This window comes from Fulvia fulva, chromosome 3 (assembly GCF_020509005.1).
Source record: "Fulvia fulva chromosome 3, complete sequence".
NCBI lineage: Eukaryota > Fungi > Ascomycota > Dothideomycetes > Mycosphaerellales > Mycosphaerellaceae > Fulvia > Fulvia fulva.
This window is the reverse complement of record NC_063014.1, coordinates 1-26,198: the sequence shown is the minus strand read 5'-3', so window position 1 is coordinate 26,198 and position 26,198 is coordinate 1. Positions and strand designations below refer to the sequence as shown.

Genomic DNA, 26,198 nt, shown 5'->3' with positions numbered 1-26,198 from the left:
GTAGGGGCAGCTAGTATTCGTATATCCTAGAACCTTCCTCTATAATAGGTACCCCTAGAGGCCGATGTGTTCGCTTCGTAGTTAGGTTGCTATGCTACTCTATACCCTCGTAAGGCGGTAGTAGATAAGCTTCGAGGGGTGCTTAACCGCGGATTTTGTAGCTAACTATTCCTTAGGTTATCCCGCTAGCTAAGGGCGTCTACTATGCCCTACAACCTAGTTGTTCCACCTCTCTTTCTATAGTTGCTCTACAAACGATTTCTTACCTTCCTATTATATTGCTAGCTGTTCGTCCCTTACCCGGTAGTTCGGCTCGTTTCCGGGTCGAATGCCCCTATACGCTAGTACTAATTCGCGGGCCCTTACGACTGTACTAGCGATAACCTTCTATACTAGGTACTGTGCCGACTTGCCTAAGTAGGAGGTCCGTAGTCCCTAGATATATAGGTCGATCGGCGGTATAGCGGTCTTGTACTTAAGTATCCTCGTTAGTGTCGACTTATATACCCCGGTGACCTTCCTTAGGTATTGGTTTTAGATCTTCGCTAGCGGCGCGACGAGTCCCTTTGATAGGTAGGCCCTCTCGCCTAAGGACCACACTTGGCTACTATAGGTAAGGACTGGCCATATAATAGCCGTATATATAAGTCGTGACTGCCGGAAGTCCGCCCCCTATATAGACGTAGTGAGCCTCTAGCATAATGCTATATTCTGTTCAGCTTTCCGTAATATTGCCTATACGTACTTCCTCTACCGTAGCGCCGGGTCCACCTATAGTCCGAGGATCCTAAGCTGATTTGCCGGGTTAGTCGTGTGCCCCTATATCTAGATAGAAGCTTATATATTGTAGAACCGTAGCCGGCGCGTAAAGTGTATCAGATTGTACTTTTCTAGGGCAAACCGAGCCCCGTGCCTCCTAGCCTAGTCTTCGCAGATCTTGTGCTTCTCTTCTAGTAGCCTATAGTTCTCCTTAGTCGAGGAAGACCACGCTAGGATGTTTATGTCGTCTACGAAGCCGCTCGTAGCGGTGTTCTGGGATTCTAGGGCTAGGAGCAGCGTCGCTATAAAGAAGAGGAACAGAATAGGTACTAGCGTTAAGCCTTACGGGATTCTAGTGTAGACTACTTGAAATAGGCTTCTATACTAGCCGACTAGGATCGACGTACTACGGTTTTAGAGGTAGGACCGTACGAAGTTGACAAGCTACTTAGGGAGTCCTTTCGACCTTAGGATGTAGAGTAGCCGCGGGTATAACACGTAGTCGAAGGCTCTCGATATGTCTAGGCTAAGTAAGGAAGCTACCTTGTCCCTATTCTTGTACTAGATGGCCTTTACCTAAGAGGTAATAAGTTCTATTGCGGATAGCGTCGATCGCTATAGGCGCGTACCTATCTAGGTGTCCGGGAGTAGGGAGTGTTCCTCTACCGCCTCGGAGAGTCTCGTTATAACTAGCTTCTTAAGCGCCTTCCTAAGAGTGTTAAGGAGCGCAATTAGGCGGTACGACTTCGCCTACGTATAGTCTTCCTTCTACGGCTTACGTAGGACCACTGTCGTCGATTGTTTAAAAGCTATCGGGTGGTATCCGGTCTATAGGCAGGCGTTAAAGATCGCTATAACTACTAGGGCTAGTTGATCTCTACACTTCTTTAGTAGCTCGTTTAGGATCCTATCCGGCCCCGGGGCTTTCTTCGCCGGCAACTTCCTTAGCATAGCGGTAACTTCTCCCTCAGACACCTCCTATTAGACCGCGATACTAGGGGCTAGGGGAGTAGAGCTATTTATATCGCTTAGATTAGCCTCGACTAGGGGCGGGAAGAACTTGCTAGCTAGTAGATGCGCCTTGGCCTCGGGGTCGCTAACCGGGCTACTAGGCGATTGTAGCGCTAGGATAGAGAAGGAGGGGCCCTATATAGGGTGCTATCGGGCCCATTTCGCTAGCTTCTATATCCTCTCTAGCTTGCCGGCGATTTCTTCTACTATAGCCCTCTAGCCGACTACTTTCTCCCTTCGTATTATAGCTTTCTTCTGTTAGTATGCCTCCCTATATACGTTCTAGGCCTCCTCGCTATAGCTACTCGTCTATACCCGGCGGGCTCTCCTTGCTTCTCTTACTACCGTAGTACACTCCGGCGTCTAGTATAGTTTAGACTATGTCGTTAGTTAGGCAAGCGGAACGTAAAGTAAGGTCGCTTTTCTTATTTCGTCTATCAACCCCTAGACTACTTCGTCTATCTCGTCTTTACTATTGTATTGCTACTACGTGATCTAGACTAGCCTCTTAGAGTCATCGAGGTACGCCTAGATATTAGCCTAGTAGGCCTTTCCCTAGTTTAGCTTCGGGGTTCTCGCTAGTATACGTTATATCTATATCGTAATAGAGGTCCTGACTAGCATATAGTCTAACGACGCCTCGAGTTTATGTTCGATCCTATAGTAGGTTACCGTATAGTAGTAGCTATCTAAGATCTAGGAGAGGTCGATCGTGCCTTAGAGTCCCCCTCTCTTCTAGGTGCCTAGGTCCTTCGGGGTATTAAGGGCAATTACGTTACTCGCTATTAAGTCGAGTACTTCGTCGGCTATAGGGTACGGCTATATAAGGCTTTCCTAGGAAGGGTAGTGTATGTTAAAGTCTCCTACTACGACGTAGCACCCTTATCTCTTAAGCGTACTGTCTAGGTGTCTATAGACCCCTAGGTCGCGGCTAGACCTCGAGGCTAGCGGTTGTATATATAGGTTGTGTATCTAGGTGCTACCTACGTAGAGGGAGGTAATATCGCCCCCGCCTTCTTCGTCTACGTAGTACACTACCTCCGAGTTGGATTCTAGTATGTCCTTGCTAATATAGAAGCACGTACGGGGTCTACCGTCGCCTCGTAGGCATGTCGTATAGCCTAGTGACTTATAGGTCGTTAGTCTCTTATAGTACGGGTTAATCTATAGCTCCTAGATTATAAGGACGTAGTAGACGCGCGGGTCCGCCTCGTATAGGAAATAGTTCTAGACTATATCCTTGCTATAGTTGACGTTATACTAGATGATGCTAAGCGTGTCGAGGCTAGTTATCGGCATCGATAATCATTTCCTCTATATCGTCCTATGTCCTACTACCCTATACGTCCTAGTCTACGCCTATCGGCTATGTACTAAAGGGGAGCCGGGCCTAGTTAGATTCCCTCGCCGTAGCTAGTAGAGCACGTGGCCTCCCGTACGCCCTAGGTTGCGTATCCTTTATATCGTTCTCGGCCCTAGGGCGCTTATACCCGACCGCCGCTAGTTAGTTTCGGTATAGGCTAGCCTTACGGTCGCCGTAGAATCTCAGGGCGACGGTTCTGTTTATGATTGCCTTGTTTTTCGCTAGTTTCCGCTATAGGCATTCCGTACTATACGATAGGTAGTGTCCCGGACAGTTCGCGTACCGTCTCGTAGTCGATATATAGTCCCTAGACATATAGTCTCCTATATAGTTCGAGTAGGCCTGCTTGTTTATATACGTGTAGGTTTGGTGTCTATACTGTTAGCATTTGAAGTATTAGAGGACACGAAAGGATAAGGAGTGCTTTTCTACTATCTTAAGGCTATATTACTAGACTAGGCCTTGTTCTATCGCTAGATCCGCCGCTTTCGCGTCTTATAGCTATACTACTAGCGCCGAGGCCTTCTTACCTTCTAGCCATTTCCTATAGAGCCAAGTCGCCTTCTAGATTAGAGAGTTAAGAGTGACCGGGTTATCCTCTTAGAGAGCGCGTAGGTGACCCTAGTTAGTTAGGTCGAACTCCTTAGGCATATTGTAGACTAGGATTGTAAATTGTTTCGTTAAGACCTTCGCTAATGCCGTAACCTTAGATGCCTACTATAGCTATGCCTCTAGGTGCCTCCTAGTAGTAGTAGAGCTAGTATAGATCTATAGAGTGCCGTTAGACTATTAGTTCACTACGACCACCCCTAGTTAGTTAATTCGTTAGGCGAGCTTCTTGTTCGATAGCTTCGTAACTTCGGCCTAGTCTTCCTTTGCTATAATACAGATCGTAACTATATCGTACGTTAGGCGGGGGCCTAGTATCGATGCCGCGACCAATACCTAGCTATAGGGGTGTTAATTCCGGGTGGCCTTACTAATCGCCTAGGACGTCGTCCTTATTTCTTGTTGCCCTCGGTGATACGATAGTATAAGCGCCGTGCGTAGCTAAGTGATTATTACCTATAGAGACCGGTAAGGGAGCTGATCGTTAGTTTCTCTACTTTTTACGTCCTCTATAAGTTACTACTAGTTGTCTTAGGGGGGCTTCGCCTATAGGGCCGTAGGCGCCGTTAGTGCCGTAGCCTAGGCTGCTATTGCCTAGGAGTTACCTAATGTAGCTAGGCACCTCCGCGGCGTTTGGAGCTAAAGAAACAGAGTGAAGAGAGCTTCAAGCTGTCTAGATTAAATAAGGTAGAATCCCCTTAGTCCTAGGGGCAGTGGCCTGCTTTATATATCGTTAGAATAGCCTTGATAAGAGCTTTCGAATGTGTCGTGTTTTGGCGTAGAGATCAATAATCGAGATATAAGGGCGTTATAATCTTTATAGGGCAACTATAATAATCTAGGGATACGAGACGAAGCCCTCCCCCGAACTCCGAGTACTAGGAATCTAGCTAGACCCGAAGCTAAGCTAGAACCTATAGATTAAGAAGGCCTAGAATAGGGCATAAGTAAACGAGGCATTAATAACACGTCTTACTAAGTCAACGTAGGGGGCGACCTTCGATAAAGCAAGAATAATATATAAAGTAATCGTTCGACTAGCGATACTTTACGGGGTACAAATCTAGGGCACGGGGGGAGTCGATAAGCTAGTGCCGCGACGGATCGAATAGCCTCTTAATCGAACCTAAGTAAGCAACTTAAGGAGAATTCTCGGAGCGTATAAGACTATACCGACGAGAGTAGCCGAGATAGAGACCGGGACACCACCTATCCGTTACTACATCTAAGGGATAAGGATCCAATATACGGCGAAGACGATAGAGTATCTAGTATAGCAAACTATCTACGATAAGACAGCACGAATCGTATAGAGATATAGCCGGCTATATACAGGACCGTACGTAAGGAGGAGTCAGAAGCGGGACGACCTACGGGTTTTTAGGAAAGTATAAGGAACGCCGGAGTGGCTAGCGAGGGAGGAGGAGGAACGAAGAACCCGGGAAAAGAAGGGGAGCAAGGGAAAGTCCTATAGCCTCGTAGAGCAGGTAGCCGGCTGCCTATGGGAACAGGAATGGAACAGCAACCCGCTAGCGATAACAGGCCCCCCAGCCCTACGAACCTTCCAGAGACACAACTACCTCCTATACCGCGACCTTACAAGGGCAGAAGCAAGCGTAACAATCCAAATCCGGTCCGAACACATCGGGCTTAGGGCTTACTTGTACAGGAGGAACGTCCTAGACATAGACAACCCAGCGTGCGAGTGTGGCTACCCGTCGCAGAACCCGGAACACATGGTCGTACGGTGCCTATAGTGGGTAGAAGGGCGGAGCACATGGAGAGCGAGAGCAGCTAGACGCGACTACCAGTCGATCGTTACGAACAAGAGCGACGTACAGAGGATAGCACGTTGGGTCCTAAGACAAGGACACCTCACCCAGTGTAAACTAGCGAACGAGACGGAGGAGTGGATGGAGAAAAGGAGGGAGACCAAGGGGATGCAGACAAGGTCGTCATCAGGGCAGGCCCATGACACTAGTGCACCCTCTATAAGGAAAGCGGGAAGGCAAACAACGGACAACAGTAGCATAGGAGAGGAGAGGGGGTTTCACCGCGAGCGGTTTCCCCTTCGTAAGACAGAAGTACGTAGAACAGCTGCATGGGCCAGGAGGCACCACAACAGCTTAATGAACAATATATATGTTTGCGCCAGTAACATCCACGTCGCGGAAGTTCTTCTGGTCCTTGGTGACCATGATCAACTTGTTCGGGGTATCGTCGCTGGACTGCGAGCGAATGCGCAGTCTCTTGAACATTGAGAAGGCTTGTGCCAGTGTCGCCATGTTTGGGGCTTTCTGTTTCTCTTCTTCGATGGGGGTGATCTCCAATGGGGAGTTGGCGAGAGCGCCTTCATACGAAACGTTCATAGTGGGCATGTTCATAGTGTCCACTGCGATAGCCGTCGGCATCGTTGGCGATACGACTCCATGCTTCTGCTTGAGGTGTCGACGAATGTCCTTCGGCCACATGCCTCTGAAATCGCACCCATCGATCGTGCAGCCATGAGGCTTCAGCTGGAGCGGTGTATGTTTCGCCTTGAAGTGTTTCTTCGCCTCGCATAGACGATCGAACGTGCGGTCGCAGTCGGGATGTGTACAGAAGTAGCCGTGGTCGGTCTTCTCAGCTCGTGTCCCTGCGACATGTCTCTTCGCTTTCTTGCTCTCTGTGCGGACGAGGTCTGTGGCTTCATGTTCGCGCTCGTGGTCGCAGCTTCGGCGTTTCAAGCCGGGCGTTCTTGAGGGAAGGCTGCATGCTGAGTCGAATGTCGTGGAGCGCTCGTACTGCACAGGCACTTTGAGGAACGTGCCGAGGAAGACATCTTGCGTGCTATATCCTGTCGCCTGTTCGGAAGGGAAAAGTCCCGACAGATCGGTGGTGTCATTGGCATAGCCATCGGGTTGAATCGCTTGCTGCCAGTTCATCTTGCGAGCGGAGGAGGAGCTATCCTTGCGTCGCTTCGCGTGCTTCGCGTTCGTTGAGGCAGTGCTGTTTGGCCACCAGGAAGCAGTCTATAAGACGACCGGCTTTCATGAGAACAGTAGGAAGATTGTTTCCGGCGCAAAAGGAGATAAGAGGCTCGACATACTTACGACGCCTTTTTGGGGCTGTTACACTCAGCTGAAAGAAGGCAGACACTCAGGCCGGACACGGCTGGCATCCTTCGACGGGATCGTGCAGGCAGGCCGGCAGCACAGCTCTGCACCACTGAGGGCGGTCGCGCAGGCTGCTATAACAAGACGGCCGCCCGTCGCCCCCCGATGGTATGACGACGAGTTTTGGAGAGGGAGCAGAGGGAGCTTTGAGGTGAAGGGGAGAGAGGGCGGAGGGTGATCTTGAAGCTCGACCCGCAGGCTGGTCTTTGCATTGGAGGTGCTGGCGGCCACTTCAGGGTCGGCTTCTCCCTCTGCTCCTCGACATCGACATCACCCTCCAAGTTGAATCGTACAAGTGGCCGCCATCGTGGCCGCTTCAAGAGAAGGGTATCAATCAGTTGACACGAAGCAGGTAGGATGCTGTAGACTCTCTCACCAATTTGTTCACCAGAGCAGCATTCGAAGAAGACACCTCACTTATTCGCAGACTACAAACGATACGATATCTCGACTGGCCCTTCACCAACATGTCTCGTCAACACGAAAGACCATCCTCAACCATTACCATGCTCACAGACATTGCAATAAACACACCACGTCCATACACAAGGACCATTGGCATCAACGGTATGTTAAATCTCTTCAACCGTGTTAATGAACATAGCTCTGATGATGTTGTAGGTCAACTTCGAACTCGATCAATGCCCATCGACGATAGAATCCAGCGAAGCTTCGCGACTCAGACATGGCCGCGCGCAAACAAGCAGAGCCGCGACGACAGAGAGCTTGCAGGTGTAAGCAAGAGCAGAGAAGATGAGCTTGTCAGCTTCACTGGAACCTGGATCCCGCCGAGCAAGTAGACCACTCATTTGAGCATGTGGCATGAACCAGGTGATTTCTGGCACGGAGGTGACATTGGCGTTGGGAGAGGGCGCATACAGCTAGACCATGGATATACCCTAGATTCTTCTCTAACGACAATTCGAGCTTTTCATCCAACCTCTGAAAACCACATCAATGCCCCGGAGCGCCTCGCTAAGCATCACATATTCCCCATACCTCTCAATCGCTCGCTGCATACTGCTGCCTATACTCCTGCATCCGTGCCACCTCGTCCTGCTTCCCAAGCTGGTTCAGCCCATTGATCATATCCTCCAACGTCAGTACCGCCAACACTGGCACGCCCGTCTCTCTCCTAACCTCCCCAATCGCACTTCCACTCGGTGTCCCGTCATCAGGCTGTCCGTCCTTCTCCGCTTGACTTGGCATCTTCTCTTGCCTGTCGATCGCGACAATGATACCCGCCAGAGTCCCACCCTGCGCATCAATCATCGAGATGGCTTCGCGAATGGCGGTGCCTGCTGTGATCACGTCGTCGATTATGACAACTTTCTTGCCCTTCAGACTCTTGCCCACCATTAACCCGCCCTCTCCATGGTCCTTAACTTCTTTGCGGTTGTATGTGTGACCAACGCGTCCATACTTCTCATCGATATCGGCCAATGCGTACGCGGTAGTGGCACATAGTTGAATCCCCTTATACGCAGGTCCAAAGATGACGTCGAATGAGAAATCGGGGTGTTCACGGGAGTAGTTGTCAAGAGCGTGGGCGTAGGCTTGAGAAAGGGAGCGGGTTAGGTGTCCCTCGCAGAAGAGGCCGGCGTTGAAGAAGTAGGGCGATATGCGGTTCGATTTGAGCTTGAAGGAGCCGAAGGTGAGGATGCCAGAGCTAAGAGTCGTTTCGATGAGGGATTGCTTCCAGTCGGGGAGCTGGGAGGAGGACATGTTGGCCGCCGCTTGTTGGTGTGGTGGAAAGCGCAATGGGTTGTTTGGTTTGTGAAGGTGAGATGCACGCAGAGTGGGATAACTTTTTCGATAAGATAAGGCTAGCGCGGAAACACGACATGGGTGTACGGGGCGAGGGAAAAAGCAGATGCGTTTTATCGAAGGCAACATCTACTACATCTCTTCCTCGACAACATCACAGCCTTGCGATTGAACTTCCGTATAGCCCAACAATTTCGACCTACAGCCTCGATGCGAAACCGCCATGCTGGCTCACCATCTTCAACGTCGTCGGCGCCCTCAGCAGATCCCGCTCCGCCAGCGTCTTCTGGAATGCCGTGAAAGGCTCACTGGAACCATGAGCCTTCAGTCCCTGCTGGTCCTTGTGCCTGTATGACAGTCAGTCATGGCGTTCTAAAGGCTTCATCACAGCGACGACTCTGCGACAACCGAGACTCACCTCTCCATCATGATGATCTCTTCGGTGCCATCCTTGTTCGGACGGAGCGAACGGTTGATCTCGTATTTGAGCACGAATGGCTCCTTTGCCTTTACGTATTCTGATACGCCTTGCAGGAGGCCGATGACCTGTGATGATCGATCAACATTGCTGCCCTGATGAAATTTGATGAAATGAGTACGCACCTCATCGACCTTGCCCTTCTTTGGGTACAGGATGGCGACCACGTTGAACTCTTTCGACGACATTTCTGTTATTCAGGATGAGTGTTGAAGTTCAGTCATGGACGCCGCGTGGTCGAAGATCCACTGTCTCCAACAGTACGCGACCTAACGACATTGCCGAACCTCGGGATCGTTTTAGCCGAGTGAGGACTACTACTCCACATGGTCTACACCCAGGTCACTTTGGTCGCTTTCGAGGGTTGACTACATCTCTGCTCTGTAACGTATCAATTCACGATCACGAGAATGACTGGATGACCTGGTACATCAACGTTATAGGACACTTTTGGAAGTTCTTGTGATCTACGGCAGCACATCCTGACTATGTTGCAACGAAGACGCTTCATCGCAACGCCCCAGCCATACGGCACACGACACGATCTAAGGCACTCGGTCTAGACACGATAATGTTGATGCAACTCAAAAACGATTCGAGCTTACTATCAACTCCAGGCGTGAAGGGTCGGAGGCCGGGGTCTCCTTGCTGCACGATTTGTTCACGCGACGTTGAACATATCTGGTACTGTGAGGTACCCTGAGCTCTGTCGAAGAACACAATATCCACTCATGAGAGAGATAAGATTCGACGCGGATCATGTTCACCCTCACGAGATCTGCAGCATTGCGAGCTGAGAGGTAGGAATTTCGATCACACTTGGATTATTAGCAGCCTGCTGTCGGTCATTCCTGCCTTCCTTTCGATAAAAGGGTGCCTTTGCAACGCGTTGCCTAGGTCTCATACTCAACGAAGCATGGTCCAACGTCTCCGGTATATCAAACTCGAAACGCCGGCAATGTGGTAGAACACTTGTCCAGGAGCCCAATCGTGATGATGTTTTGGTCAACAGGAATGCTGAGGTCATCGATATTTGGAGTTTTGTACAGACCTCAAGCATCACCACAGTACAAACAAAACAGTATACTTCCATCCATAGCTGCGAACAATAATGCCTGTCCCAGTCAGCAACCACCCTTGAAACCAACACGATCAGCAAGTCCACTACAAGAAAAATGTGGCTCCCCCTCCCCGACTTCCTCCTCCACGCCTTCCAATCAACCTTCACAGCCGAACCACCACCGGGCTTGATCCCGATCCCTGGAACGAAGCCCCTAACGATCGAGGCTGTACTCTGTCCAGTACTGTTGTACTACATTGCACTGCTACTGCTTCCGCCTCCTCCGCCGCCTACGGTAGCGAGCTTCCACATTGGCATTCTACGAAACGCACTGGCGATCTGTGCAGCATACCTCTTCTTCAAGCTCCCACTGGCGTACCATGTACCGCAGAGTATTGGGCTGACTTACCAGCTTGGGTTAGTTGGACTGTACGGCGGGTTGAGAGTTCTGGATGCGTTTTTTGTTAGTTTTTACGGCTTTGGTCATGTCCCGAGGCGGGTGAGGTATTATCACAACACTCGGCCGGAGACGCCAAGAGCTGAGGTGGCTCCGAGGATCTGGTCTGATGGCGGAGGTCCGATGAGGAAAGCCTCGTTGTCTCAGCCAGCGGAGGAAAGTCGCAAAGTGCAGGCCAATGTTTCGGCGAAGACTACGGGGAGCGATGCGTTGGGTGTTCCTAAACGTCCGGGGATGCAACGGGGTGTGTCGCAGTCTGATATGCTGGAGAATATGACGAGCCAGTTGTACTCGGACATTTTGTCGAGGGATGAGAGTTATACGACGATGCTGAAGAGACTCATCGATGGGCCGAAGCCGATTCCAGTGGATGAGATTGCGGTGACGGAGGATGGCTATCCACATGGTTTCGCAGACCGTGCAGCGTGGGCCTTGGAGTTGGAGCTGTCTATGAGAGGCGTCGGCTTTACTTGGACTACGGCGGACGTGCGGCATACGAAGAAGACGTGGTTGCCGACTCCTCAGAATCGCCTGCATTCGATTCTGGTGCATGTGGGTCCGGTTTTGGTGGTGGCGTGGGCTGTTATCAAGACGATGTACGTCAATCGACTGGCTCCTATGAGCGAGAGGGAGTTGCCACCCAGCTCGCCATTCGATGAATTGTCTTTGCCTGAGCAGTATCTTCTGACGGCAGCGCTGGGTGCTTTCCTCATGGCCGCATTCTCACTTGGACATAGCATCTTTGCCATAATGTGTGCACCACTTGCGCCTTCGCCACTGGCTTTCTTTCCGCAGCTCTACACGACGCGCGTTTGGGACATCGCCTCGGCTCGCGGCTTCTGGTCGTATGGATGGCACAGACTTTTCGCTCGTCTTTTCTTGGTATGGGGTGTGTGGCCTGGTGAATGGGTGGAGCGCAAGTTGACAGGCGAATCCCCGGATGAGCGAGCAGATGTTGGCAAAGTGCTTGGTGGTTTCTTGAGCTCGGCTTTGGTGCATTCGTTCTGTGTACGAGGGACGCTTGGCGGTAAATGGAGTGACGCTGCTGGCGAGGCTTGGCTCTTCGCGCTGAATGGCGTTGCTGTGATTGCAGAAGAAGGCGTAAGGCGGAGCATTCACCGATGGCGCAAGAACCATCATCAAGCAGAGAGCCAGTGGTACGACGCCTGGATTGGCAGGGTCTGGTGGACAGGGACGCTCCTAACGACAGGTCGTAACTTTGCCAGGGGGTGGACCAAGGCTGGTCTGGTCAGGGAGATGGCGTTCATGTAAAAGGCCCAAGGGCATTTTTCGAATCGACAGCCTGTGCTTCCTCATAAGTAGGCCTAGAGATGTCGTCTCCGTTTTGAGCGCTTCCATTTTGACCGCTTGAGCCCGATGGTCCTGCTCTTGCTTCCTCGTACGTCGGCAATTCGTCTTCGTGTGAATCAGTGGCGGTAGAAGGTCCTGCTTCAGCAGGTGGTGCATCCCAGCCAGTCGCAGTGCTGTAGTCCAGTGGTGTCGGAACCATGACGATGCCACACTCCCTGTTCAGACGAATGCCCTTGTTCGCGATCTTGAACTGCATAAATAGTCGCAGGTTGTACTGCCGCGACACTGTGTGGTGACTGAATGAGCTAGGGTGATTTCTGATTGGGTCAGTAGTGATCACTGCAGTGTGGTCGTTGCCTTTCGACAGATCTATAGGTCCACCAGGATGACGTGTCATTGTCTGAACAACGTGTTTGTCACGGCAAGTGCCGCGACCTACTCTGCGCTGGCTCGTATCAACGGACGTATATGCGACGATTTCGGCTTTGAACTGCTCCAGCGTGACTTCGGGGAAGAAAGAGGCCGATGTTTCGTCGTCAAGTCGTCGCAGGGCTACCTCAAAGCTCAACTGCTGTCCCGGGAAGATGTGCTGAGGATGAGTGCAAGTGATCTCCACTGCGAAGGTAGGGAAGTGACTCGAAGTGAAGACAGCCTTGGCCTTTTGCTTGAATCCGGATGGGCGTTGGTCTTCTGGGAGGAGATGCTCGGTCTGCACCTTTGCTTGATTCGTGAAACTGGTGATACCGCTGTCTACAAATGCCTTGGGTGGTCGCGCTATTTGGTATCTTACGAGTGGGGCGTCGTGAGCTATCGGCTGTTAGCTGGTAATTACGCAAAAGGGTCGGTCAGTAATACGACTCATGCTGTTCTTTAAACCGAAAGGCAGGATGGTGGATGTCGGGTTGACTGTAGGTACTTAGTAATAGAGCATATGCTGCGATGGGACAGAACGAGACATGTTTCGTCCTACACTTAACGCAAGGACATGCCCAGGATCATGTGCACGTACCGTTCGGGATGCTCGTCTTGATGTCAATGCCTGGCATATCGACGGTCGCGCCAAGTGCATAGACCACTGCCACATCGACAATATCGGCGTAGTCAGAGAAGTGCTGATTGAACGATGGCGGCAATGCATTACTGACACCTCCACTATAGGGAGTAACCTCTGCACCTGGAACGTCTGGGAAGCTGGCAGTGAAGGGTAGGCGGTGCTCGTCTTCAACCTCGGCCTTGAACGATTCATTGTAGACTGGAAACGCCAGAGCGAACAACTGTACACCGTGACTCGTTGGCATCTCCCTATCACGCCGGACACGGATCCTGACGGCCCCATGGAGGATGACGGCGACCTTGAGCGGCCCAAACAGTGGTGCTGTGGCAGTGTTTTTCTTGAAGAGCCCAGTCTGCGGCTTGTACGTTAGAATTACATGGCCAGTAATGGTGTCCCCGGACCCAAAGTGTGGGCGAGAACCACCATCAATGCGGACCTGAGCCACGAGTTTGCCAAGTTTCATCGTGATTGATGTTGAAGTGGCTGGTCATCAGCTGCGGTGGTCAGTACAAGGCACCCCGAGGAGAAGGTCGGATCAAGGGATGCTCCAGCTGTAGCTGCGATCTGATTGGACTGTTCTATAGCCTTTGACGACTCGACGACTACCGGTGACGAGCCAACTCCATACTCTAAGACCCCGCCGTGCTGGAGACGCTTTCGTTTACGAGATCGGCGCTTTGTAAGACTCTCAACTTGTCGTTCAAGCTCAGAGTTGCGAGCTCTAAGAAGCGCATTCTCTTGTAGCATTACTTCGCCGCCTTTTATAAGCTGAGAGAAGCCATCATGAGCTGTTTTGGAGTTGCTTAGCATAGCGTCGTATACAAGCTTGGATTGCGACGTGAACTCCTTTGAATTGCTCGGAGTTTGAGACTGCCATAATGTCATCTGAGGCGGGGGTAGTCCTGGCGGGGTTGGTAGGCGTATATCAAGGCGATCAAGTACTACTTGCGCGTTGATAGGAACTAACCCTGTAGCCTCAAAGGCCTTCTCACAGTTTGACGCGGTAAACACGTCGAAAAACGCGTCTTTGAACGCCGGAAGAAAGGTTTCTTTATCAATATAGAAGACGCGCTAATGCGCCAAGTCCCGTACGCGTTGTGAGTACTTCAGTTTTAACGGCGCAAAACAAACCACGTTAAGAGGCTATAGGATATGCGACGAATGCGCCGGTATACAGAGCGTAAGGATCTTAAGGTCTAGACAGTAGTCCTTAAAACCCTAGTTCAAATGGCTCTTATGGCCGTCTAAAATGAGCAACCTATAGCTACCTACAGAACGCGCCTCTATATACGCGTCAAAGTGCTTTGACCACTCGAGGCTAAGCACGTTATTTGTCTATCTATCCTCGGAGACCGTAAGCTTCTAATTCCGCGGTATATCTGCCTCTTCGTACTATACTAAAATGTAGACGCGCCCTTTATTATCTATAAAGGGCGGGGTCGAGTAGCTAGCGGCATAGATGCTTTAAATGACTATAACTATTGAACAGGTACGGATTAATAGTAGCGGAGTAGAGTAAGAGATTAATCTTTAACTAACTAATAAGTTAGCACAAGTATATAGTAATATATTAGGAACTAATATATTAATTATATTAGATATCTATCTAAGCTAAAGAGGAGAGAAGGTATCTCCCTATAAGCTAAGTCATCGTAGATACCTTAGGCTACTAGATTACTTCCTAATTGTTAACTCCCTTTAAGATGCTATATCTTAATAATAACCTACTCTCTATTACTAGGCGAAGTAGCCGCAGGGCGAGAGCGTTGTTCTAAGCTAGTAACGACTTTTATAGAGCTAATTACGCCTTATTACGGTTCACCTCGTAAGACTATACTTAGTACTACGTAACCTAGTACGCTAGCGCGCCCGGACCCTAGACCCCGATCTTGACGTTTACTTTATCGTAGCTTCGCGACTTTCTTATCTTCTCTTCTTCGTAGAATTTATTCGATTCTAAGGTATTAATACGTTTGCGCCCTATCTTACGCCTTGTCCGTATTACGCCTATTTAAAAGCCCGTCTTATCGAAGTTATAGATATCCTTATAATATACGCTATACTTAGTAATCGTCTCTTATATAAGCTTGAACTAGGCGCTTATAACTTCTAGATCTTCCTAGAGTATTCTCTAACGGTCCTTTACTTAGTTAAAGGCCGTTTTAAGCTCGGTAGAGCGCGAAACGAATCTCTCTACCTAGTTCTTACCTACCGGATCTACGTCGCGTTTACCGAGTAGCTTGTCCGCTATATCTACTACCTCGCTAAGGGTAGGCGCGAATCCTCGCGAATCGAGGTCGAGGATATATCGAATAATCGTCTATTCCTCGGTTAACGTAAGTTTATACTAGATATATACCTATACCTATATACTTAACCTACGGCCTATATGTTCTGAACACTCCTACTTAGGCTATATTGTCTTATATAATCCCTTTACGTAAGCTAGAGCTGCCTTATAAAGTTTTGGAACTACTAGCTATTAAGGGGCTTTATTTACCTATTAGTAGCTATGTTCTTTATATAGTAGTAGTCTACTATAATCTTCTTCTACTACTAGAGATGTCTAATATAGTTATATATAACATTAATATACCTTGACCTTTTATATATATAGGCATCTTTAACAAGTATTAAAGCGGCTTAGTTATTACCTATAAGCTTAACTAGCCTTAGCTCGTTAATAGTGCCCTTACTTACCCTTATACTCGGCTAGAAAGAGCTCTCTCCTACTAGTTCTAGGCACCCTATTTCCCTAAGGACAGTAGTAAGAAATTATGACTACTTTACGGCTACGTTTATAGCTATAAACTCAGCTTCTATTATTAATATTATAATAGACTTCTACTTCCTACTTATCTAGGACATAGGTGATCTATAAAGGAACTATACGTATCCTAGAATTGAGATTCTATCCAATTTGTCTATAGTGTAGTTAGAGTCCGAGTATCCCTAGAGATTACCCCCTCCCTTTCTATTTATAGATAGATAGATATTTCATTAAGCTGTTGTAGTGCCCTTTGGCCTATATAGCTATACTATCTTGTTTTCGTATATATAGAGGGGAAACCGTGTTAGTGAAAACCCCTCCTCCTTCCCGCCTATCTTTTCCTCCTAGTTATCGTCTTAAATTTCCCTTATTAGGGGTACGCTAGTATTATAGGCCTACCCTAATAACTACACTATCTACAACCCCCCTTGCTTCCGCCTCTTATCTATCCACTCCTCCGTCTTGCTAGCGAGGCTAAACTACTAGAGGTATCCCTACTATAGTATCTACCGAGAGATTCGGCGAATATTACCTTTGTCCCTAATAATTGACTTATAGTCTCTCCTTCCCGCTTAGTGCCTCCAATTTCCCCTACCTCTCGCCTACTACGGGCATCGTAGTAGTATATGTTCTAGGTTTTACGATAGGTAGCTATACTAGTAGGCTAGGCTATAGATATCTAGTACGCGTCTCCTAAATAGGTAGGCCCTTAATCTAATATGTTCGGACCTAATTTGGATCGCTATACTTGCTTCGGCCCTTATTAGGTCCCTATATAGCTAGTAATTGTGTCTCTAGAAGGCTCGGAGCGCTATCGGGCCTATTGTCTTAGGGGGCTTCCTTTTCTAGTCCTACTCCTATAGGTAGCTCGCTATCTATTCCGCTAGGCTTTAGGTCTTAGCCTTACTCCCGCCGGCCTAGCGAGTCCTACGCTCCTCCTCTTTTCGTACTAGCTATTCGGTACTTATCTATACGGCCGTAAAGGTAGTAAGGTCATCCTCTTTTTAGCTTATCCTATATCCGGCCCCTCTCCGGTAGCGGCTTTCTATCTTATTCTTTGCCTCCTAGATCGTAGTTTATACTAGGTAATCTATCGTCTTTACCGCGTATTAAATTCTTATTCCCCGGATATACTAGCCGATTAGTAGTGTTCCTGTCTCTATTTCTACCGTACTTATTAACGTTGTCTTATATACGCCTAGTACCCTATGTAGGTTGCCTACCTATATCCTATTTAGGGGTTGCTCTATCCGTTTCGGGATCGGCTTGCCTACGCCTCCTGTTCCCTAAATCTATGCCCTATATAACATAGCTAGTCTAACGATCGCCTTATATATTACTCTTACCTTGTCGAATGTTACTCCCTATATAGATGCCGTAAGCCTCTTTATCGAGGCTTTATTAACTTACGCTCGACTCTAGGCTTTCTTAATCTATATATTCTAGCTTAGCTTCGGGTCGAGCTAGATCCCTAGTACTCGTAGCTCCGCTAATAGCTTTGTCTCGTAGCCTTAGATTCTTACCGCCGCCTTTATATTATAGTATATTCTCGCTTTACTAAAGTGTATAAGTTAGTACTTTTTAGGGGCGAACTAGGCACTATGCTTCTTTGCCCACTCCTCGCATTTCTTGTGCCTATCTTCGAGGAGGCGACAGTTCTCTTCTATCGAGTCTAACTAGGCTAGGATGTTTATGTCGTCTACGAACCCCGATACTAAGGTTTACGGAGAGGTAAGTAGGGGGATTAGATTAGACATAAATATTAGAAACAGGATAGGGGAGAGAGTAGATCCCTAAGGTATTCTAGCCTCTACCTTTACCGGGTCGGACGTATACCTTCCTAGGACTAGGTATGTCGTCCGTTCCTAGAGAAAGGAGTAGACAAACGTCGTTACCTACTAGGGGATGCCTTTCTACTATAGGATATATATTAGCCTTTAGTATAAGACGTTATCGAAGGCTCCTACGATATCGAGGGTAAGGAAGGAATCGTATTTAGTAAGCTAGCTACGAGACAAGGTAATAAGTCTTAACCGCGCTTTCCTACTTATCTAGTACTACCGTGTAGCCTCGTTTCGAGAGGTTAGCCCGGAGCAAAAGCTTCCCTCTACGCCCTCCCTCCCTATTTACTCCTTAAGCCAATATCTACCTCTATAGGCCTAAGCCCTTTAGTACTCTCTATTAACCGATATACGTATCCGTCCTCTCGGGCTATATAGACAGTATTAGCCGTCGCTACTAGTATATACTACGCCCTAGGTTTTGACGCCCTTCGCGTTACCGTAGCCTATCTCTAGAAAGCGGCCGTCTATACCTCGTAGGTTTACTCGGGGTATATACTACGCCGGGTAGCGTACTCCTTACGTTTCTACCTACTAACTAATATAAAGTTCCTTATTACCCTACCCTCGATCCTCCCCGATTATAGAACTAATCTACTTGTATTATACGTCTTTTCCCCGTCCTAATAGCCGTCTTTTCCTTACTTAGGCTATCGTCTTTTCCTCGTCGTAATCTACTATATTAGACTAGGTACGTTATATAGCGGGATAGGTAGTACCTTAGGCAAAACCCTCGTTCCTATACCGGGTGTTTAATAGGCCCTTATAGGCTTCGTCGCGTGTCTACCTACCTACCGTATTGCCCGCTAGTAAATACTAGATTGTTTCGTAGTACGCTCGACGCCGTCGTATAGTCCGCTTAGCTATTGTTCTATAGTCCGCTCGTCTAATATTCGTCGCTTAGCCCGCTCGGTTTACGGTCTCCGGAGGTGAAAATTCTGTACTTATACTAGAGGTGTCCTATCGAGCGTATAGGCCACGGTTCCGCGCCCTTCTTATACGTAGAAAGAAGAGGGACTCGCTCCCGACACGAGTACACGCTCGTCGGATAGTTTTTATACCCGTTTTGCTAGTAGTCCTCTATTCGCCGCGACTTCGCCTACGTTACGCGCCCGTCGCGCCTACGACGCTCTAGCGTAAGAATATTTAGCTCTCTCGTAGTAAGACGAGAGGTTCGTAGCCGACACTACGTATAGGTGATTCTCGTCGTCGACCCCTTTCTATATATAAGACCTAGGTCTAGGTACGACCGTAGGTATCGGGAGAGCTTCTTTAGAGCCTTTATATACTACTACGAGGGATTAGTAATATATAAGCTAATTCTTCTAAGAGGGAATGCTAATTCTAGCCTTATTATTGTTATTAGCTATATCTAGGTACTATTATAGCTCTAGTAATCCTGTTTGTTATACCTCTTATCTATACGAGCCGTAGGTACTAAATGCTCGTAGCTCTCTATAGGTAAGTAGGTTAGCGTAGCCTTCTCTATAGCTATATTTATCTTAGCTAAGTTAGCGTAGATATAGTGTCCTTGATTAAGCTTTAAAGTGCCTTTGGACCTATCTCTTATAACGTACTTTACTACCGAGCGGGCTATACTACTAAGCGGGCCACTTTTACTAAGAACTATACCACTTCTATAGATGTAGCTATATAACTACTATTATAGCGTATATTGTCTTTAAACGAGGCCAAACTGACCTTAGCTGTCTAGGCTACGAAACGCGACGCGATAATTACGAATCGACTTACTATAAAGGTATACGACGCGTCTCGAACTATACTAGGGTATCGATTGAATAGATAACCTCCTCGGGATGACTATGAGCCTAATTCGAAGAAGCTTATAGAGCTAGAAGAGAGGGTAATACTCAAGTATATACTCGAGCTAGATCTTAGAGGTTTCTAACTATTAAAGGCTAGTATACGAGTAATAGCCGATTTATTACTATAAGAGAAGGGTCTTAAGCCCGCTAGTCTTAATTAGATAGACAGGTTCATTAGGCGGTATCGTGAGCTAAAGGTTCGTATAACACGTAGATACGATTGTTAGCGAGCCCTAATAGAAGATCTAGACGTTATCGAGAAGTAGTTCTTACTTATACGTAATATAAAGGAGAAGTATAGCATCCTTAACTAGGACACCTATAACTTCGACGAGACAGGGTTTATAATAGGTGTTACTACGTCTTAGAGCGTCGTTACGGGTTTAGAAAGGCGTAGTAGAAAGAGGAAGGTCGTTTAATAGGGTAATAGAGAGGGAGTAGAGAGATAGCGTATTAGATAGCTCTTATACGAAGCGAGATTAGTAAGCTATACAAGTCTAACGAGGCCCTTATATAGCGGAAAGCACGAAAGCGCAAGTACATTCAGTCTAGAGGGTCTCTAACCTTCGATAAGGCGTCGTAATTAATACCTCTAGAGGATACTAGGAGGTAGGAAGTAAGTAGAGAGTTGCTAGATAGTGTTCGGCTAGTACTAAGGCTACGACGCTATAAGCGATATAGCGAGTCGGGGCATAACGTACGTACCTATTAAGTAGACTCGCTAGATAGCGAAGAATCTAAAGAGAAATTGTCCTCCTAGTAACGATTCTATAGGATGTCGTCGTGTTAAGATACCGTCGTAATTAAAGTAGAAGTAGTATAGTTCTTAGTAAAAGTAGCCCGCTCGGTAGTATAGCCCGCTTGGTAGTAAAGTACGTTATCGCTAGTTAATAGTATAGGTGTTTTAGGAGGGATAGCTATACTTAGGACTTAACTAGTAAGCCCTAATTACTAATCCCCCTAAGTACCTAATGTTAACCCTATAACCTATATATTCTTAATATCGGAGCCTAATTTAGTAACGACGGAAAGCGGGATATTAAGTAAAGACAAGAATGTTAGAAGCCTAGAACCGGAGCTAGTAAATATTATACGTATAACGTAAAGTACTATATAGTAAGCTAGGAATACTAGTAAGCTAGGAGTTTTGTCTTAGTACGACTAACTTCTTAATTATTGTACTATACTTAGAATATATAGGCCGTAGGTCAAGTATATAGGTGTAGGTGTATTATATAACTAGATTACGTAACTAGGGTTTACTAGCCTATAGGCTAGTAAACATCCGGACACCTAGTATCTACCTATACTAACACCGGCGATACTATATATAGATATACGCTATCCTATTAGGTCCTTCTTTGTCTTTCGTATAATCCGCCGTCTTCTACTACTACGTAACTCGTACCTATTTAATAGGTTATAAGCCCGGGTTAGTAACTTAGTATTTTACCCTCGATAAAGTCGTATTAGAGTTATTCCTCTTTAGAACAAAAGGAAGGTAGACTAGAGGCCGCACCCGCCTTATATAAGAAGCTATAGCCGTGCTATAGGTGTATAGAAGACGTAAAAGAGCCTAGTAAGGCACTATTAGACTCCGAGTTAGGAAGCCTATACTAATACCTTAGATAAGTAGGCGAGCTTACTAAGAAGAGTCGCTCTACGGACATCGCGTTCGTATCGACTAACTGTTTATTCTAAGAGAGCCGTAGTATCTTAGAAACCCCCTCTACTAAGAGAGTCACGCTATAGTATCTTAGTATTACGAATATAGGTTAGTAGGTATATCGTACGGTACTAAGACTAACTTAGTATATACTAAGCTAGTCGAGACAATAGTACAGTAATACTACCGAGATACCGTACGAATAGTAGGAGCGACTTAGAGGACCTAAAGTTGCTTAGCTAGTTAGTACGAGACTGTCGGAGGAACTGCCGTCGTAGGATAAGATATAGGTAAAACCGATAAGGCGTAGTAAAACAGAACTAGGACTAGAGCAAGATCTCTCTATATAGGTATAAGAGACGTAGTCTCTATACCGATAGTAGAGACACCTTTAGTACTAAACACTATTCTACTATATACCTTTATATACTATATTAGTCCTTCCTCCTTCTCTATTACGTGTCCTAACTTCCGTATATATATATATACTATACCTATTTAATACGGCCTAGTCTTCCTTTACTATAATACGGATCGTAACTATATCCTACGTTAGGCGGGGGCCTAGTATCGATACCGTAACCGATACCTAGCTATAGGTCTATTAATTCCGGGTAGCCTTATTAATCGCCTAAGACGTCGTCCTTATTTCTTATTACCCTCGGTAATACGATAGTACTAGCGCCGTACGTAGCTAAGTGATCATTACCTATAGAGACCGGTATAGGAGCTAATCGTTAGTTTCTATACTTTTTACGTCCTCTATAAGTTGCTACTAGTTATCTTAGGGGAGCTTCGCCTATAGAGCCGTAGGCGCCGGTAGTACTATAGCCTAGGCTACTATTGCCTAGGAATTGCCTAATGTAGCTAGGCACCTCCGCGGCGTTTAGAGCTAAAGAAATAGGGTAAATGGAACTTTAAGCTATCTAAATTAAATAAGGTAGAACTCCCTTAATTCTAGGGGTAGTAGCCTGCTTTATAGATCGTTAGAATAGCCTGAATAAGGGCTTTCGAATGTGTCGTGTTTAGCGGTTGCGCCAATCCTTACTATAATATATAGGTAACTATAACTCTATAATAATATATAAGTCTTCTAGAATAGACGGCAATATTGATACCCGAGTGAATTAGACGTATAATACGTATTAAGCGTGTTATAATTGAAAAAAGAAGCGAGGTCCCCTACAGAACGCGAAATTGCTCCAGCTGTTTCTATTTCGAGTTGTTATACGGAAGTCTTTACCGGTCGCCCGTAAGCTAGTCCCGATTGAGGGACAAAGTAAACAACGCGCAAAGTGGAAGGAACGAACCGTGCTATCGCGACACACCCAGTATTCACACACCCGGCAGGAACATTCAGCACGCCGGGATCTTTATTGCGCATAACTACTGGACAGCATGCCACCACGTGCAAAGGCCGCGCCCGCACGTGCGGGAGGAGACGAAAGCGAGGACGATCTTGCAGCGACCACAACCCACGCGACCACTGCTACCGAAAACAAGCGCGCTGCTGCCACCAAAACAACGAAAGAAAAGGCCACAGCGCGACGAGTGAGTGTCGGCAAACCCGCTGCAAAGCGCAAGGCTGCACCCAAACGTACGCGCAAGGCATTGGAGGATCGCACCAACATCCCAGACGGCAACGAGACGGAAGAAGTCGAGGCATTCGACGACGAAGAAATGGCAGACCCCGCGAAGCCCAAAGCAAAACGCGCAAAGACGACGACTACGCGCAAGAATGTCGCGAAGGAGAATGTCGAGGAGTCCACAAAGAAGAAGCGAGGGCGACCAGCAAAACGTGCGCCTTCGCCCGAACCGCTGATGACCATTCCCGAAACACAGCCAGATCCTGATCAGATGGAGGATGTGGAGCAATCGATCGAGATGGAACCGAACATGGACATTCCGAAAGAGCCGACACCACCTCCTCTGCAAAAGTTCGTGCAACGCGCACCATCTGCCTCAATACAGCCACTGCTGCCACGCCCAAGCGCAAGAGCTGGCTCAGCGCAACCAGGCTACGCGCGACCGCGAGAGCGAAGTGGGAGCGCAAGCGGCACTGAGAGACGAGGCGGAGATCCCGAGCTGAGGAGGCAGCTGAATGAGATGACCAAGAAACACGAGAACCTGCAGCTGAAGTACGAAGGACTGGAGGAGCTTGGCAAGAAGCAGCTTGAGAGCAACTTTGAGAGGCTGAAACGCGCCAGCGACCAGAAAGCTAGAGATGCACACGAGCTCATCACATCGCTTAAGAAAGAGCTGGCAGAGCTGCGAAAGTCGACGTCGTCCACAACCTCCGAGACAACGACCCTTCAAAAGCAGGTTGATTCGCTGACAACATCGAATGAGAAGCTCGCCACAGAGCGCGACGACCTGACAGGCAAGCTGCAAGTATCCCAGAACGAGGTCAAGAGCCTTGAGGCCAAGCTCTCGAATGCACGACAGCAGATCTCGAGTGGTGTCGAAGAGGCCAAGGCAGCTGCGGCCAAGAAGCCGAACGGCGTGATCGCAATCAGCACGACCGATGCACAGAAAGAGGCCAAGATGAAGGAAGACCTATACTCCGACCTGACAGGACTGATAATCATGGGCGTCAAGCGCAACGAGGGCGAAGACGTCTACAAGTGTGTGCAGACCGGACGCAACGGCAGTAAGTACATGATCAGAAATTCTGTGGACAACATTTCACTGACAAACTCCCAGCTCTCCAATTCCACTTATCAGTCGGCAACGACGCCACCACACCAAACCCGAAGACTCCCTCTGGACTCCGATACGAAGATGCCGAGTTTGCATACGAGCCATTGTTCGACGAGAAGAATGACAAGGCGCTGTTGGACATCTTGCCGGATTATCTCACTGAAGAGATTTGCTTCCCCCGGAATCACGCGCAGCGTTTCTACAGCAAGGTTGTTGATAGCATGACGAAGAGGATTGTGGTCGAGGATGATTGAGGTTGGGTATGAGTTGGGGTTGGGTAATTGGCAAGCGGCATGATGGGAGATGAGCATGATGGGCGGCGGTGTTGGTCTCGGTGTCCATGGCGTTGGCAGAGATACCTGGTATGCAGAGAGCGTTTCGTAACATTGCCTAATTGTTTCTTGCATTAAAAGCTGTGTGCCACCAGCTCGATCACTAAGGAGTCTGAATCATGAATCAACAACCCTGTAATATATCTAAGAGAGTACCTGTTAGTTCTATGCTGACGGTGTAGAAGGAAACTCGGCCGAGGAGACAGCTGTGGTCTCAATCCGGCTTGAAGATTCTCGTGGGTTTTCTCGCATCACATCCCCCATCGACTTCTCCCGTACAACTTGAATACTTTCCGAGTATTTCTTCAAGTCCTGGCCAAGCGGCTGGCATAGCGAGAGAAGAAAGCCATCCGACCTAGCTATGAACAATGCCAAAGACAACACCGCCGTCTTGATAGACGCCGACAACGTATCCAACAAACTCATCGCAGGCCTCCTCGCAGAAGTCGCCAACTATGGCACCGCAGCCGTAAGGCGCATCTACGGAGACTGGACGAGTTCCAGCATGAATGGCTGGCGATAATGTCTGCTGGAGCATTCCGTCGTGCCGATCCAGCAGTTTGCATACACGACCGGCAAGAACGCCACCGATGGCGCGATGATCATCGACGCCATGGATCTACTGTATACTGGCAGATTCGCGAGCTTCTGCATCGTGTCGAGCGACAGCGATTTCACGCGTCTCGCTGCTAGGATTCGCGAGCAGGGTGTTACGGTGTATGGGTTCGGCAATCGACATAATACGCATCGAGCTTTTGTTGCTGCGTGTAATGAGTTCATCTATCTTGATGCATTGCAGATGCAACCAGACGAGCCTACCAGTCTTGCCACGCCGTCCCCTCCAACGCCTTCCAGACCTCCACCAGGCTCTTCGACGACGCAACAGTATGAGCAACCTCCGAGTACGCCACAACGCCTGCCAGTCAGACCGAAAGTGGCATATCAGGACATTCCGCTGCGCAGAGAGCCATTCCCGAGACAGCTGGACAGGGCAGCGATGGATGGACTCAAGACAGCCATTAGCAGTTGTGCTTTCTACGAAGAAGACTATGCAAACCTGGCGGAGGTCGGCCTAAAGCTCGTCAAAGTCTCACCAGACCTGAATGCAAGGAACTATGGATATCCGCGTCTTAGCGTTTTCGTCAAGGCTTCTGGGATTGTTGACTTGAAGATGAAGTCGAGAGAGGTTGGGGCGCCGATTGCGCTTGTACGGCTTAAAGAGTGATTTGCACTCGTCCGTCTCAAAGAGTAATGGATGAATGAAAGTGCATACTGGGCCCTTGTGTGATCATCTACGTTGACGATACCCTTACCATCGTGCGGACCCGCCTTCGAAGCTCTCTGCATAGCGAGCCCCACAGCTGACCTATACCAGACCTTCATCGTGGCCCTCGTACTGTACGAGGGATACTGTGTGGGGGTCGTACACGGTCCTGACTACGCACAGCGGCGGTGCTTATACCAGGCATACGACTATGATCCATTATCAATACCAGGCTCCTGCCGCTGACGGGGTACGACTGCTGCGCCTGGAACCTGGAAGCTCAGGCGATGCCGTGAGATGCAAGCTTCGGAATGTTTTCGCCCTGAATCTTCCTAGCTCCAAGACCATATCATACTGCTAGGGTGATACGACTCGCTCCCACGGCCTGGAAGTTGTGGGGGGAAGAGCTTAGCCATCCCCAAAGGCACGGCTAAGGCGTTGCTTAGGTTCCGTGACCGGCGTAGTGTAACGAGACTATAGATCGATGCGGTGTGTATGCATCATGACAATGCGCAAGTACGTAGTGTCCACATTGCCCAACTGCACACAATATATGTATCTGGCGCGAGGAACCTGATCTAAATCGGCCAAGATGACGGTGCCGTTGCAGATGCCATCGTAGACATGAGTGTAGTCCTCGAGGAGGTCAAAGGTGCCACTGATTTGTTTCGGAAATTTCCTGTGCCCGGAGCTGCGAATCATTAGGATCGCAGCGGATTGCAACTGGGTTAGGGTTAGGGTTAGGGTTAGGGTTAGGGTTAGGGTTAGGGTTAGG

General features: G+C 48.3%; 8 protein-coding genes across 8 annotated transcripts; 4 read left to right on the top strand and 4 right to left on the bottom strand.

Moving 5' to 3' along the window:
• Window positions 1–5,868: 5,868 nt before the first annotated feature.
• On the bottom strand, window positions 5,869–6,666 carry CLAFUR5_07763 (uncharacterized protein; the record flags this gene model as incomplete). The annotated part of the gene is made up of 1 exon (XM_047906911.1): window positions 5,869–6,666. The coding sequence occupies one exon, from the start codon at window positions 6,664–6,666 to the stop codon at window positions 5,869–5,871; it is 798 nt and encodes a 265-aa protein (XP_047759097.1).
• A 698-nt stretch (window positions 6,667–7,364) lies between these two features.
• On the top strand, window positions 7,365–7,697 carry CLAFUR5_07762 (uncharacterized protein; the record flags this gene model as incomplete). Its single annotated transcript, XM_047906910.1, has 2 exons — window positions 7,365–7,464; window positions 7,519–7,697. The coding sequence occupies 2 exons, from the start codon at window positions 7,365–7,367 to the stop codon at window positions 7,695–7,697; spliced, it is 279 nt and encodes a 92-aa protein (XP_047759096.1).
• A 202-nt stretch (window positions 7,698–7,899) lies between these two features.
• Window positions 7,900–8,622, bottom strand: CLAFUR5_07761 (Orotate phosphoribosyltransferase; the record flags this gene model as incomplete). Its single annotated transcript, XM_047906909.1, has 1 exon — window positions 7,900–8,622. The coding sequence occupies one exon, from the start codon at window positions 8,620–8,622 to the stop codon at window positions 7,900–7,902; it is 723 nt and encodes a 240-aa protein (XP_047759099.1).
• A 241-nt stretch (window positions 8,623–8,863) lies between these two features.
• On the bottom strand, window positions 8,864–9,330 carry CLAFUR5_07760 (uncharacterized protein; the record flags this gene model as incomplete). Its single annotated transcript, XM_047906908.1, has 3 exons — window positions 8,864–9,011; window positions 9,083–9,210; window positions 9,268–9,330. The coding sequence occupies 3 exons, from the start codon at window positions 9,328–9,330 to the stop codon at window positions 8,864–8,866; spliced, it is 339 nt and encodes a 112-aa protein (XP_047759098.1).
• Window positions 9,331–10,317: 987 nt separating this feature from the next.
• On the top strand, window positions 10,318–11,876 carry CLAFUR5_07759 (uncharacterized protein; the record flags this gene model as incomplete). The annotated part of the gene is made up of 2 exons (XM_047906907.1): window positions 10,318–11,816; window positions 11,870–11,876. 2 exons carry the CDS (start codon window positions 10,318–10,320, stop codon window positions 11,874–11,876), a joined length of 1,506 nt encoding a protein of 501 aa, XP_047759676.1.
• A 47-nt stretch (window positions 11,877–11,923) lies between these two features.
• CLAFUR5_07758 (uncharacterized protein) lies at window positions 11,924–13,487 on the bottom strand (the record flags this gene model as incomplete). The annotated part of the gene is made up of 3 exons (XM_047906906.1): window positions 11,924–12,777; window positions 12,826–12,876; window positions 12,980–13,487. The coding sequence occupies 3 exons, from the start codon at window positions 13,485–13,487 to the stop codon at window positions 11,924–11,926; spliced, it is 1,413 nt and encodes a 470-aa protein (XP_047759677.1).
• A 9,038-nt stretch (window positions 13,488–22,525) lies between these two features.
• Window positions 22,526–24,081, top strand: CLAFUR5_07757 (uncharacterized protein; the record flags this gene model as incomplete). Its single annotated transcript, XM_047906905.1, has 2 exons — window positions 22,526–23,777; window positions 23,831–24,081. The coding sequence occupies 2 exons, from the start codon at window positions 22,526–22,528 to the stop codon at window positions 24,079–24,081; spliced, it is 1,503 nt and encodes a 500-aa protein (XP_047759222.1).
• A 439-nt stretch (window positions 24,082–24,520) lies between these two features.
• CLAFUR5_07756 (uncharacterized protein) lies at window positions 24,521–25,384 on the top strand (the record flags this gene model as incomplete). The annotated part of the gene is made up of 2 exons (XM_047906904.1): window positions 24,521–24,628; window positions 24,719–25,384. The coding sequence occupies 2 exons, from the start codon at window positions 24,521–24,523 to the stop codon at window positions 25,382–25,384; spliced, it is 774 nt and encodes a 257-aa protein (XP_047759223.1).
• Between the last annotated feature and the right edge of the window lie 814 nt (window positions 25,385–26,198).